Source organism: Hypanus sabinus, chromosome 1 (genome assembly GCF_030144855.1).
Source record: "Hypanus sabinus isolate sHypSab1 chromosome 1, sHypSab1.hap1, whole genome shotgun sequence".
In the NCBI taxonomy this organism is placed as follows: domain Eukaryota; kingdom Metazoa; phylum Chordata; class Chondrichthyes; order Myliobatiformes; family Dasyatidae; genus Hypanus; species Hypanus sabinus.
In genome coordinates, this window is record NC_082706.1 from 108,396,146 (window position 1) to 108,411,338 (window position 15,193).

Genomic DNA, 15,193 nt, shown 5'->3' on the forward strand with positions numbered 1-15,193 from the left:
GAGAGGCTGCAGGGCATTCTGAAAGGGGAGGGTGAGCAGCCGGCTGTCGTGGTGCATGTAGGTACTAACATTATAGGAAGAAAGCAGGATGAGGTCCTACAAGCTGAATTTGGCGAACTAGGAGATAAATTAAAGAGTAGGACCTCAAAGTTAATAATCTCAGGATTATTACTGGTGCCACTTGCTAGCCAGAGTTGGAATAGCAGGATATGTGGCTTGAGCAGTGGTGCAGGAGGGAGGGTTTCAGATTCTTGGGGCATTGGAACCGCTCCTGGGGTTGGTGGGACCAGTACTGTCCTGACAGTCTACATCTTGGCAGGGCTGGGATCAATGTCCTAGGGAAATTGTTTGCTAATGCTGTTGGGGAGGCTTTAAACTAATATGACAGGAGTATGGGAACCCACACAGAAAAGAAGAGGGAAGTGATGCAGAGACCAAAGCTGGAGTTAGTGAAGAAGAAAGTAAGAGTAGAGTGCATAAAAGTAAAAAGCAAAAATTGCATAGTTCACTAGATTCTAAAAGGACAATGATCTATCTAATTATCAAATTATCTAAATGCCCGTAGTATTAGAAACAAGTTTAGTGAACTTGTGGCACAGATCAGTACAAAGGCATATGATTTAGTGGCCATTACAGAAACTGGTTGCAAGGTGTAGATTACTAGGAATTAAATGTCCAAGGGTATCAGGCAATACGGAAAGATAGGCAAGAAGGCAAAGGAGGTCGGGTGGCGCTCTTAATTAAGGATGACATCAGGGCGATTGTGAGAGAGGATATAAGATCTACGGAGCAAAATGTTGAATCCATCTGGGTAGAGATTAAGAATAGTAATGGGAAAATATCACTGGTAGGTGTTGTCTAGATTGATATTATGGGTTGTCACTCTTGTTCAAAGGTTCATTTATTATCAAAGTATACAACTCTAAAATTCTTCTCTAATGTCACCTCTGGAGTTCAGCTTTTGTATCTGTTCTAGACAAACACTGTGATGAGGTCTGGAGCTGTGTAGTCTTCATGAAACCTAAGCCTGGAGTTGGCAAGTTTGGTCTGTTGGTATCAACAGCATTGTGTCCTAACAGTATCCAAAGGCATTAGAAAGTGGAGAAACTTTAGTTGCTGCATCTACAGAAAGCATTTAAATTCACTGGCCCACTGAGTGTCTGCAGAAACATTCCAAGAGCTGTAGCAGTTAAAATAGGACAGCAAACTCAGAAGTCTGGTTATTGCGGTGGGGGTGGGGGGGGGGGGTGGGGAGGAGGAGGAGGAGGAGTTAGCTTTTTTCCAAGAGTCATTGTGTCGATTGTCTGGTTCCAGTAAAAGGAAAATGGCTTTTTGCATAGTGCACTTTTAATAACCGTCCTTTGCTGTTGCTGAGTTTGAATATATATTCCAAATTTATTTGCTGCAATAAAGTAAAGGTATAATTGGATGAATTCTGAAGGGCGGAGAGAAGATTGGCACTTTTTGTGTTCCCCAGTTCCATTTCTTTGATATTTAAGCTTCTCATTCCCCTTCTGTAATGTGAATTCCTTTGTCTTTGTATCTATCCACAAATAGCCACCCTCTTGTATATCTGGACTCTTTATGGAAGATTTTGGTTAGGGAGTGTTCAACTAAGGTGGACAGGTCAGCGGTAACAATTAACTGCATCGGCAGTGGTAGGAAGTCTCATTAAATAACTGAAACTTTGGATGCCCTACTCTGTGCACTTCATCCACGAACCCCAAACTTTGAGGTCATTTGTGATTTTATTTTTCTTAACTGATCTGAGGCCGGTGGTAATGGTTTGATGCGTACCAGAGATTGAACTTTGGTTGTTGGGTGATTTTTTTTTAAAAAAGTTATGCTGATGACACTAGCATTGAAGAAGGCCCTTTAACGCCACCTTGTTTTGTTCTGAAATTAAAAAAAAATCTTTTCCTGCAGGTTAAATTGTTCCAGTATTTACCTCAGTGTATAATTTGCATGTTGCCAGGAATGTAGTTGCTTCCTATCATTGTCTTCAATCTAAAATACTTGCTTTTACTGGCCCTTCCCATAGATTTTTTTTCAGATATAGTTAAATAAAAAAGGATTCCTAACAGATGCTTCGCTTGGTTTATGGAATAGGGAAATTCATAATGTATATCAGAAGTGCTGAAAAACAGTTTAAGTTCTCGGGTGACTCAATCAGGCAATAGTGACAGTTGTGTTTTTTAGTGGTTTCACTGTCGAAGTTCCCAACACACTATTTAAGGGGGGAAATAACTTATTTGCAGAGGGCCTTTCATGGCCTTTGGATATCCTGGAGTATTTTGCAGCCAATTAAGTGCCTTTTGAAGTATAGTTACTGTTGTGATGTTGGAAAGCATTGATATAGACCAGAGATCTGTTTGGGTCACGGCCAGGACTCTTTCACTTGGCTTACTGCCAAAAAAAGTGAATTAACCAGCCATTTGTTTTAACACTGAGGGTATTTGCCATCTGCAAAATAGTTGATATGTTTATCTACATAATAACATCCACTGCACATCAAATTAATTTTAGGTGAAGCGCTTTGGATATCTATTGAGACAGAAGATGCCATAGATATAACAGCAATTCAACTCAGATTGATCTGTGCTTGGTTACAATTCCACAGCAATTGCCTTTATGGCAATCTTGTTTATTTGATCTCAGTGAAAAGCTGTATTGTGATAGGGTTGCTACAATTTGAAGCTTTTATTTTGTATGGAAACACTAATGTGGAGCTTGGAATATAGAAAAGTACACAGGAACAGGCCCTTTGTCTGCTAGGACTGTGCCAACTATCATTAAACTAATTCCATCTGCCTACAATTGCTAGGTATCCCTCTGTTTCTAGCCTGTTCATGTCTATCTAAATTTTTCTGTAACATGGCTACATTATCTGCTTCTATCACCTCCTCTGGCAGTGCGTTTCAGACATCTATCAGCCTTTTGTATATAAAACAAAAGTTTAAAAAGAACTTGCCTCAATCTTCTTTTAAACTCTCCTCCAAAAGAGTGAAATAGATCTGCTGGTTGAGCCATAACAATAACCTTGCATTCATTATCAGCAAGAGCAAGCAATTGATTTGCAGTCTTCAGGAGGAGGAAGTCTGGTGAACACATACCATTCTTTGTTGCGGGGTCAGTTGTGGAGAAGGTGAGCAGCTTCAAGTTCCTGGGTGCCAACATCTCAGAGGATCTATCCAGGGCCCAACACGGATGCAATCACAGAGACATGCCAGCAGCTCTCCTTCATTAGGGGTTTGAGCAGGGGTCTGGTACATCACCTTGTAAATTTCTACAGGTGTAAGGTAGAGAGCTTTCTGACAGGTTGCATCACAACCTGGTATGAAGCCTTGAATGCACAGAATAGCAAAAGGCTGCAGAAAATTGTAGACTCAACAAATTCCATCATGGACACAACCCTCCTTGTCAACGAGGGCATCTTCAAGGGGGGAATGCTTCAAAAAGGCAGCATCCATTAAAAGATCTTCACTATCCAGGACGTGCTCTCTTCACATACCTACCATCAGGGGAGGGACAGAAGCCTGAAGACCCAGACTCACTGTTTTAAGAACAGCTACTTCTCCCTCACCATCAGATTTCTGAACAGTCCGTGATACAATGAGCACTATGACATTTATCTTTTAAGTTTATATTATTTTGTAACTTGTAACTTTTATGTCTTGCACTATTACTGCTGCTGTAAAACAGCAAATTTCACATGTCAGAACTCGATTCTGATCTTACGGCTAGGCAAAGATTGTTGTCAAAAGCAGCAAATAATTCATTGGCATTAGATGAGGCACTGTGATGCCAATGACACAAACAAAAACTCTTATGGAATAAGAGTTCTTAATGTGGGTGATGATTGATCTGAGTGGCCATTGTCAGAATTTGGGTTGCTGGAGCCACTCTTCAGTTTATTGAATTTGGAATTTGTAGTGGCTGCACAATTTCAGATTGGAATGTGGAGTTTTATTTTTGTTTTTGAGGTCTTTTGGTGGGTCTGCCTTTTGGCTGTCAGCTAATGGTGTTCTTCAAGGAGCATATTTTGCAAGCAGAAATCAAAGGTTTAATTGTGTCCTTCTGCACATAGTGCTTCATAAATATTTCTCATTGGTATCAGTAGATGGATAGTTAATGTGACTATGAGGCATTTTGAACAGCAGTATATTGTCTTTGCAACAAATTGGGATAAGAAAGTCTATGCCCTGCAAATCTGTTTAACCAGCAGTTGATATTTACCAGTTTCATTTATAAACTCTTGTCTTGACCTTTGTTCTGGAGGGGTTGCCTGTAAGTTAGTGTAGGACTAACTTGGATACTTCATGAGGAAGGAATTTCTTGTGATAGATGAGGCATTATCCACATGTAGTATTTAGCCCAGATTAGGTGGAAACAGTGAGTCTTTTTCTTGCAGAAAAATTAATAACTTTTTAAAGAGGATATTTGGGATTCCTTTATGGTTATTTTGCAGCCTTTAAATTTCCAGATATAGTGCAATTAGTTTTGCATAATTAAATTTGAATGTGTGCGAGAAGTGTAGACTACTGTAGTATCTAAGAGTCCCCTCTTCCTCTGCCCTCCCCACAACTGTGAAAATATCTTGCTCCATCATGTGTACTAGCCTCCGTAGTATCCAAGACATCTCCAAGGAGTGATGCCTTAGGAAGGTGGCACTCCACCTCTTTTCACTGTTACCATCAGGAAGGAGGTACAGAAGCCTGAAGGCACACAATCAGCAATTCAGGAACAGCTGCTGTCCATTTGCCATCTGAAACTCATGAACACTACTTCACCACATTCTTGTATTTGTGTTTTTTTTTGCACTACTTATTTTAACTTAAATAAGTGTGTGTGTGTGTGTGTGTGTGTGTGTGTGTATGTGTATATGCAATGAGGTATGGGATCCAAGGAGACCTTACTTTGTGGATCCAGAATTGGCTTGCCCACAGAAGGCAAAGGGTGGTTGTAGATGGTTCGTATTCTGCATGGAGGTCAATCACCAGTGGTGTTCTGCAGGGATCTGTTCTGGGACCCTCCTTTGTGATTTTTATAAATGATCTGGATGAGGAAGTGGAAGGGTGTGTTAGTAAGTTTGCTGATGATACCAAAGTTGGGGGTGATGTGGATAGTGTGGAGGGCTGTCAGAGCTTACAGCAGAACATTGATAGGATGCAAAACTGGGCTGAGAAGTGGCAGATAGAGTTCAACCCAGGTAAGTGTGAAGTGGTTCATTTTGGTAGGTTGAATTTGAAGACTGAATATAATATTAGTAGTAAGACTCTTGGCAGCGTGGAGGATCAGTGAGATCTTGGGGTCCATGTCCAGAAGACACTCAAAGCTGCTGCAAGGCTAGAGAGGGAGATGTAGAATCATAGAAATCTACAGCACTTTACAGGCCCTTCGGCCCACAGTGTTGTGCTGACCATGTAACCAACTCTAGAAGCTGGCTAGAATTTCCCTACTGCAAAGCTCTCTATTTTTCAAAGCTCCATGTACCTATCTAAGAGTCCCTTAAAAGACCTGTTGTATCGACCTCAACCACTGTTGCTGGCAGTGCATTCCACCACATCGCCACTGTTTTAAAAAAAAAACTTGTATCTGACAACACCCTTGTACCTACTTACAAGCACCTTAAAACTGTGCCCCCTGGTATTAGCCATTTCAGCTCTGGGAAGAAACCTCTGACTATCCACACGATCAAAGCCTCTCCTCATCTTATACATCTCTATCAGGTCACCTCTCGTCCTCTGTTGCCCCAAGGAGAAAAGGCCAAGTTCACTAACCTATTCTCATAAGGCATGCTCCCCAATCTGGGCAACATCCTTGTAAATCTCTGCACTCTATAGTATCCACATCCTTCCTGTAGTGAAGTGACCAGAACTGAACACATTACCTCATGACTCTTGAACTCAATCCCACCGTTGATGAAGGCCATCACACAAGCTCCCCAAAACTTGTACTGATGCCATAAAGTTGACACATTTCATGACATATGCTGGTGATATTAAAACTGGATTCTGATTCTGACCTTCCCCTTCTCAGCTGAAAAAAAAATCCCTCAAACACTGGATGTTTCAACCCGGGCAGCCCTTTTGGGGAGCTGTATACCTAGACCCCAAGATTCCTGTTCATCAGCACTGTTGAGGATCCTGTCATTAATAGTATAGTCTCTCTTTATGATGGATCTCCCAAAGAAATGGTTCTTCTCCACTGCAGATAATATCAGAGGATGGGAATTCAGAAATCAGAGGTGCAAAGGGACTTGTGACTCCTAAGGGTTAAATTGCAGGTTAAGTTGGTAGTAAGGAAGGCAAATGCAGTGTTAACATTCATTTTAGGAGGACTAGAATATAAAAGCATCATGCAATACTGAGGCTTTATAAGATATTGGTGGGATCACACTTGCAGCTTTGGGATTCTTGTCTAAGAAAGAATGTACTGGCACTGAAGTGGATGCAGAGGTGGTTCATGAAAATATTCCTGGGAATGAAAGGGTTAATGTAGGAATGTTTGGCTCTAGGTCTGCACTTGCTGGAGTTTAGAAAAATGGGGGAGAGGAAGCTTTTTAAAACATTTCACATATTGAAATAGATTGAATGTAGTGGATGTTTCCAATATGGAGGATTCTAGGACCAGAGGACACAGTCTTAGAATAGAAGGATGCCCCTTTAGAATGGCGATGAGGAATTTCTTTAGCCAGAGAGTGGTGAATCTGTCAAATTGATTGTCATACGATAGCTGAGGAGGCCAAGTCATTAGGTACAGTATATTTAAAGCTAAGATTGGCTGTTCTTGATTTGTAGAGTGTCAAAGGTTACAAGGAGAAGGCAGGAAAATAGGGTTGAGAGGAATAATAGATCAGTTCTGATTGGCCTAATTCTGATCCTATGTCTTATGGTCTGAAGTGGTCCATTTTAACATTCTAGTAGGTTGGGATTTTACTCCCACATTTCTTGATAATGAATACCAATTACATTCTAACACTCCTCAGAATATAGAACATTAATATTGCTTTTAGATCTGTTTTTGCTTTAGCTGTTTTTAAAATGTGAAGTGCTCACAAAATATGTTAAATGGTGGAAGTGCATTCAATTTTCAGCCTTTCTGGAAGCCTGTGAACTTTGGATAGGCTTCAGGGCATTTTTATTTACCAGGTTACAATTCATTACTTGTAAGCGGCCATAACAGTAACCTGGGATGAGCCCAAAAACAAGCTAATAAGCTGTAGCACACACAAAATGCTGGTGGAACGCAGCAAGTCAAGCAGCATCTATACCCTGCGTTCCACCAGCATTTTGTTTGTTATAGATGCTGCCTGGCCTGCTGCATTCCAGGTACAGAAGGACACTGCAAAATTATACAATTTGGCAATTTTTTCACAGTTCATAGCGTAGGTATTGATTGACTATTTCACCACAGACCCTCATGTCAGTAGTTGACTACATGATAATGGTTGCATTGTCTGTTCTTTCAGGCATCTAATACTTCCAATGTGATGAGGTATGGAGACACTCAGAATAATGTCTGTGACACACCTATATTTCTTTGGGGATGGAAGTAGGTTGGAGAGTGGTTATAATCTGCTAAGGCTGTAAATATATTTCATGTGGGTGTCAATAATTTAATCTGTCGGTGTATTCATGAAGGTAGGAGTGCTGGAGCATAAGCCTTTGGAAGGTTGGGTAGCTTTTAAGTGTCTATGGGCAAGCGAGTGAAATGCGGACAGAGTTCTGCAGTAAATATTACAAGCTTCTGTTATGGCATCTCTTGAATGTTCCTGACAACATATAAAGAAGGAACATGTAGATGATTCAGTGGCCAAAGCCTACCATCAGTCATCAACTGTGTAACCGCTTCTCAAATCTTAGGTTTGTTCCCTACTTTTCACTTTAAGCTTAATTGTCATTCAACCATGCATGAATACCGATGAATATAGCCAAAGGGAATGGTGTTTCCCCAGGGCCAAAGTTCAAAACACAGTACTAACAGTCACAAGGCACATACAAGATCACAGTCATACAAAAAATATAATATCGTCCAAATCCCTGAGTCCATGGATGTTGTTGGCAAGAATAAACTGCATCAGTCTGTAGACAAACACAATCCAGCTTGTCTTCCAACAGACAAGCGCTGGATGGCAGTACCGACAAGAGCATGGATGCAGCTCTGCCTCTGGGTTCACTTCTACGGGGTGGTTGCAATAGGCAACACTGTGGCATGAAGCCTGGCCCATGCTACAACCAAAGTCAAGCAGCTCCCCTGTCGTCAGTCCCACCAAGAAACCAGTAAACTGGACTTACAACATTCTGCATTATCAATGCCCAGCAGGGTCTTGTGATCACAAGAAAAACAACTACGACAATCACACTGTTAGACTACATACTGGCTTCGTGCGTTGATTATGATACGCCTCTATAGCAGGCAGTAACATAGATTGCACTAAGTCCAGCTCCTTTGCCAAAAGCAACTCTCTAGTGGGTTAGACCTATAGTACCTGAAGTTTTAAAAAAAGACAATAACACCATTGAGGTCGCTGCATCTGAGCACTTTGCCACCTTACTGGAAAGATGACGATCAGATAATTTTTTTTAAACAGTTAACCTGCAAAAAGGTTGACTTTTGAGTGGGAATGAACATTGTGACGTATACTTTAATTTTCAGGCTTTATGTTCTTGAAGTCAATTTCTATTTTGTGAGCATTTTCCTACTTAGACTTGAAGTACCAGCTACTTGTTCATAAAAACAGGAGAGACACACTGCACTGGAAGTCAAACTTAAACTTGAAGGTTATAATTTAGAAGCAAAGAATAGCAAAAACTAGAAAGGAAGTGAAAGGATAGGAGTCAGTAGTAGTGAGATCTGGGGTGTGTGTGAGGCTGCACTTAAATTAGGGTTGGAGACCATGTGCCAGAGTATAGGGAACAGGAGCCTAAAGACACGGAGTCAAGTAAGTAAGAACTTGCTGAGCAGCAGTGATCATATAAATTGGATTTTTCCTGCCAAAGTCGAGGTAGGGTTAGAAAAGCTGAAGGGCATATTATGATTTTAGAGGAAGCTAAATAATTCTGCAAGTTATAACAAGTAAATTCACCTTGTAAAACTTGTCCTCAGTATGATGCCTGACACATTTTGAGCTGACTCATCTTAACCAGATCAACAGCACATTGAACCAACAGAAAGCCCTCACTTTTTTTTGCTGTTCTGTTTATCTAACATATTATATTGATGTGTATATTTGAAGAAAGCAGCCCACTCATTGATAAACAGTATCTAGTTCTTCACTCATATTTGCTCTTCAGATGAGGTGCAAAGAAGCTGTCACTTACTGAATTGTAGTTAACATGATGTGCATTGGAGAGGCTGGGAAATGAACTGATGGACAAGAAATTTTAATTTAACTTCTTGGTGGAGCAGGCCATGTGAAAAGACTGCTTCAAACAACATAAAATTGAAGTTGCTCCAAAGTAATCAAAAAGTATCAAACAAGAAAAATTTTGGAACTCCTTTATATCTGTAGATATCCTGAAGGATTTCAGTTAATGAAGTATTTTGAGCTGCAGTAACTGTGCTTCTATCCATTTAACTGAAGTCTTACATTTGGCATTAAGATAAAAACAAATATCCAGTTCAAAGTAAGTTATTATCTAAGTACATATATAATACCACATACAATCCTGAGATTCATTTTCTTGTGGGGATGCACAATAAATCCAAAATAGAATCAATTGAAGACTGCACCAGCTGGGTTTTAACCAGTGTTTAAGACAATAAACTGTGCAAATGCAAAAGAAAGAAAAAATAATAAATAAGCAGTAAATATCAAGAACATGAGATACAGAGTCCTTAAAAGTGAGTCCATTGGCTGTGGAAACATATCAAAGATGGGGCAAAGAAGTTATCACCCTCAACCATCAGGCTCTTAAACTAATGGGGATAAGTATTCCTGAATCTAGTGGTGTGATTCCTGAAGCTCCTGTACTACCATCTTGATGGCAGAAGTGAGAGGTGCACTTATCCTGGGTAGTGGGGTGCCTGATGATGAATGCTGCTTTCCTGCAACAATCTTTGTGTAGATGTGCTCAATGGTAGAGAAGGCTTTATTACACATAATGGACTGGGCCGCACCATTAGCTTTTGTAGGATTTTCCTCTCAAAGGCATTGATGTTTCCATGCTAGGCCGTAATGCAGCCAGTCAATATACTTTCCACTGCACACATATAGAAGTTTGTAAATTTTTTAGATGTCATGCTGAATCTCCCCAAATCTCCAAAGAAGTAGAGGCACTGCCATACTTTCTTCATAATTGCACTTCTGTGCTGGGCCCAGGACAAGTCATGCAAAATAATAACACTAAGAAGTTTATAGTTGCTGACCCTCTCCAATTCTGATCCTCCGAGGACTGGCTTATGGGTCTCTGGTTTCCTCCTGAGGTCAATAATCAGCTCCTTGGTCTTGCTGACATTGAGTAAGGAATTATGGTTATGGCACCACTCAGCTGGATTTTCATTCTCTCTCCTATATGCTGATTTGTCACCACCTTTGCCGCCTAAGACAGCAGTGTCATCAATAAACTTGATCCATAGAGCATGGCCCAGTCCACCAAATTGAAGGAATCCTCTGCCTGCCATGACCAACTCTTTGATCTTTGGCCTCTGCCAAAGATGTAAGTAGTATGTAAGTAGAATGACAGTCATGTGATCAGATTTTGTCATGGTTTCTCGTGCCCCACAAATGACCAGGAGACGCAGAAGATTCTTCAAGAAGGGTTAAACTTTAATTTGCAAATCAAAGCTGAGACAGTCGGTGAGCTAGTCGCTGATTGCCCACCGATCCTTGGACATAGCAAGTTTTATAGCAATCTCCTGGTTTAGTTGCATTAGCATATGCAATCGGTCTATAGTTGCGTATCACACATACATCCGCCACTATTGTTTCTACCCATTGACTTAATCATGTTCTAATCTACATCTCTTAGCTACCTCTCATTAACACACCATTGTCTTCTACATTCTTAATATTTCATTCTCTAGCAAATAGAAGTTGCAACTTTTATACTCCAATAATATATGGAAATGTGGTCTCAGCATGAAACAGTAGGCATTCTTTTATCTTAGTATGGTGTAGTGTGTTGCGACTTCCGGCTACAGGTTATATGCTGATAGTTATCTAGACAGAAATTTCTTTAAACAAGCCAGGTTGAAGTCCCTGATTTGAAATGTGTTGGGTTGGACTCTTTCTTGTTTGGAGATGGTAAAATGCACTACCTCAGGTTCTTGATTATAGTCTGCTGCTGGTATGTAAATGGTGATCAAAATTATGACGGAGATCTCAAAGTTGGGGCACACGAGTTTGACAAAACCACATTGGAACACCACCGAAAGTTTATCAGTTATGATATTTACTTCAAGGATGTATGCCCTCAGTCTGAGAAGGCCAATTTGTTGTCTTTAAAAACAGCCTCATTAACTTTTCAATACTGTGCTAGGGTGAAAAAACAAACCAGGCATTAAGCCTCTGAAAGTGAGATTTGGAGCACACTAGTTTTAACTTGGTGCAAAAGAATTAGAATTAGAGCTTTGACTGGTAGAGAAAATGTTGATCAACATCATAAAGTTAAATCAGGAGCATATAATGGAAATGGTTATGGATGGTAGCTATTCAAGAAGCTTTTGGAACATTGCCTAGGATTTTACTGACTGGAGTCTGCTACCTGTATTCACTGCTGAAGTGTATTAATATTACAAAGAGGGCAAAAAGCAGTGTTACTGACAAAAGGTAATTTCTGCCTCCAAAAGTTCTAATGTTTAGGATGAATGTAACTCAAGTGGTCATCTTTATAATTTCTACCTTCAAAAGTAGATGTGATAAAGAAGATAATTTGTGATACAACGTCCTTCGTCCTGGATGAAATAAATGGGTTTTTTTAACTGTTGGAGGCAGAAATTTTCTTTCTGTCAGTATCATTGCTTGTTTTCCAAATTACAACTGCAGCTATGCGATCTCCACTGGAAATGTTGACTGCGTAGACACTCTTGGACCTGCTGAGTCACTCCAGCGGTTTCTTTTTCACATAGATGACAATTTGATTCTTTCCACCACTGGCTCAGGAAACCTTGATTATTGCTACACAGCCATCAAAAACACCTACTGATCCATCCTCAACTACACTTGGGTAAGTCAGACCATCAGTCTGTGCTTCTCCCTGGGTACAAATCCAAGCTAAAGTGTGAGGATCAGGTATAAAGTCAGATAGTGCTTGTCTGAGGAAGTGCAGGAGGTTTTATACAAGTAGTTTAAGTTGGTAGACTGGTTCAAGTTCAAAGGCTCAGTGGATGATCAAGATAATTAAGTTTGGCACAGACTTAAATCATAAATTGTGTATGTAGTGTATTATGTACGAAAGTGTTCCCAAAACAGAAACCACGTATGAACTGTGAGATCCACTCCTTACTGTGTGTTTTGAATAGAAGAGGGATGGAATATCACCACCTGTCCGGATAATCTCCAGTGTACCTTTACTCACAGTCACTGTTTTAGATGTCCAATCAGTATTGCAGAGTGTGAACCTGCAGAAAACATCTGTCCCAAATGAAGTCCTCGTATGTGTTCTTAGTTCCTGTGTAAATCTGCTGGTAGGGGTAATTGCAGACGTCTGTAACCTCTCACTATTTTATTCAGAGGTTTCCACTTGCCTTAAGAAGACCATTATCATCCCAGTACCAAAGAAAAATAAGATAACATGTCTTAATTATTGTTGTTTGGTGGATTACCATCCATTATCACAATGATCTTCGAGAAGCTGTTCACAGGAAATATCAGTTCCTATCTCCCATGCAGCCTTGTCCCACTGCAATTCACCTACTGCTGAAAGGGTGGATGCCATCTACTTGGCCCTAAGCTCGTCCCTGAGGCCTCATCACAGCTTTTCACTGAGACTGTGATGTCAAATATGAGAGAAGGTGGGTGTCTGCTGCTAGCATTTAGTAGCGTCAAGGAATGCTCGTAAAACTGAAGTCAGTGTGCTTCAGTTCTTAGAATCATACTTCGCCTGCAGGAAGATGTTCCTGACCATTGGAGGTCAATCATCCTAAAGCCCCAGCATATCACTACAGGAGCTCTTAGGTCTGTTTTATGAATTCAACCATCTTAACGTTTGTCCTGACGAAGGGTCTCAGCCCGAAACGTCGACAGTGTTTCTCCCTATAGATGCTGCCTGGCCTGCTGTGTTCCACCAGCATTTTGTGTGTGTTATCTTAACATTTCACAGCTTCATGAATGACCTCCCCTCCTCACGTGTCAGAAGTCTGGATGTTTGTTGATTTCACAATGCTCATTTCCATTTACAGGTTCTTAGCAAATGAAGTGATCCTTGTTCATGCACAGTGGGACCAAGACAGTATTCAAGCATTGGCTGACAGGTGCTAAACTGTTGTACCACATAAGTCAGCCTTCCTTTGATATTCAAAGGATTGCCATTGCTCTGCCTCTTTTAACATCTTGGGTCTTCCTTTGACTAGAAATCCTATGGGCCAATCCTATGCTAAGACTGTAAGTGTAGGTCTTGAACTAACCTTGTAACAAAAACAAACATGTAAGTGGATAAATAACTGATCTGGTGGGAGGTATCAGTAATAGAGCTGTCACAAAGCAATTTAACTTTTATATTTGTAATTCACAGAACAGAGACAAAGATGAAAAAGAGCCAGCAAATAAGCAGTTCAAAGAGGACAATGATGAAGAAGTAAAACATAGGTGAGAGGAATAACAATCGTCTCAAGGTTATTTTTAAACTCTTTTGTCCTTTTCACAGCAGCTCATGTTGTAGCTCCAGTGTAAATTTGAGTTGAAACAATAGATGAAGAGATTGTACTGTGGAGAGCTTTCTAATTGGCTACATCACCATCTAGTATGGGGGGGGGGGGGGTTGTTGCACAGAAAGTTGTGAACTCAGTCAGCTCCATCATGGGCATGAGCCTCCACAGCATCCAGGACATCTTCAAGGCGCGATGCCTCAAAAATGTAGCATCCATCATTAAAGACCCCCATCACCCAGGGCATGCCACTCTTCTCGTTGCTACCATCAGGGAGGCAGTACAGGAGCCTGAAAGACACACACTTAATGATTCAGCAATAGCTTCCTGCCCTTTGCCATCCTATTTCTGAATGGACATTGATCCTAATAACACTACCTTACTACTTTGTTTTCTCTTTGCACTACTTATTTAACTTAACTTTTAAAGATGTATGTACTTAGTTTTTATTATTATGTATTGTAATGTACTGCTTCACACCAAATGCCAGTGAAGTTATACCTGATTTTGACCACTTGTTCATATGGTTTAACTTTTTCTGATGTATTGTCCACTGTCCTTTTACAATCAACTGCGTAGGAGAGGATCATGTGTGGAATACTTTCACTATTATAGGACAAAATTGCAGCCAGCAAAGTGAGTATCAGTTCATTAAGGATGCAGAATCAAAAAGGGTAGTAGATACAGTATTCTGTATTATCCCAGTGCGTGGACTATAAGAAATAAGGTGGATGCTCTTGTTGCACTTTTACAGATTGTTGGGTATAATGTTGTGGCCATCACTGAATCGTGGCTGAAGGATGGTTGTAGTTGGGAGCTGAATGTCCAAGGTTACACATTGTTTCAGAGGGTTAGGAAGGTAGGCTGAGGGGTGGCATGGCTCTGCTGGTAAAGAATGACATCAAATCATTAGAAAGATGTGACATAGAAGGTATTGAATCCTTGTGGGTTGAGTTAAGAAACTGCAAGGATAAAAGTACCCTGATGACAGCTATATACAGGCTTCAAAAAAATACATGGGATGTGGACTACAGATTTCATTGGGAATTAGAAAAGGTGTTTCAAAAGGGGAATGTTATGACAATCATGGGAGATTTTATCATGCAGGTAGATTGGGGAAAATCAGGTTGATAATGGATCTCAAGAGTGAATTTGTTGAATGCCTATAAGATGGCTTTTTAGAGCAGTTTGTTGTTGAGCTGACAAGTGGATCAGCTATACTGGATTGGGTATTATGTAATGAACTGGAGGTGATTAGGGAGCTTAAGGTAAAGGAACCCTTAGAAGACAGTGATCTTAATATGATTGAGTTCAACTTGAAATTTGATAGGAGAAAGTAAAGTCTGATGTATTTCGGTGGAGTGAAGGAAATTACAGTGGTATG

General features: G+C 40.4%; 1 protein-coding gene across 2 annotated transcripts in view; it reads left to right on the top strand.

Moving 5' to 3' along the window:
- Positions 1–15,193, top strand: part of ccdc12 (coiled-coil domain containing 12) — an 87,642-nt gene that overhangs the window by 38,438 nt on the left and 34,011 nt on the right. For both annotated transcript variants that reach the window (XM_059974113.1, XM_059974120.1), the window contains exon 2: positions 13,677–13,750. In XM_059974113.1, the coding sequence (XP_059830096.1) occupies positions 13,677–13,750 (74 nt within the window). The remainder of the gene's footprint in view (positions 1–13,676; positions 13,751–15,193) is intronic.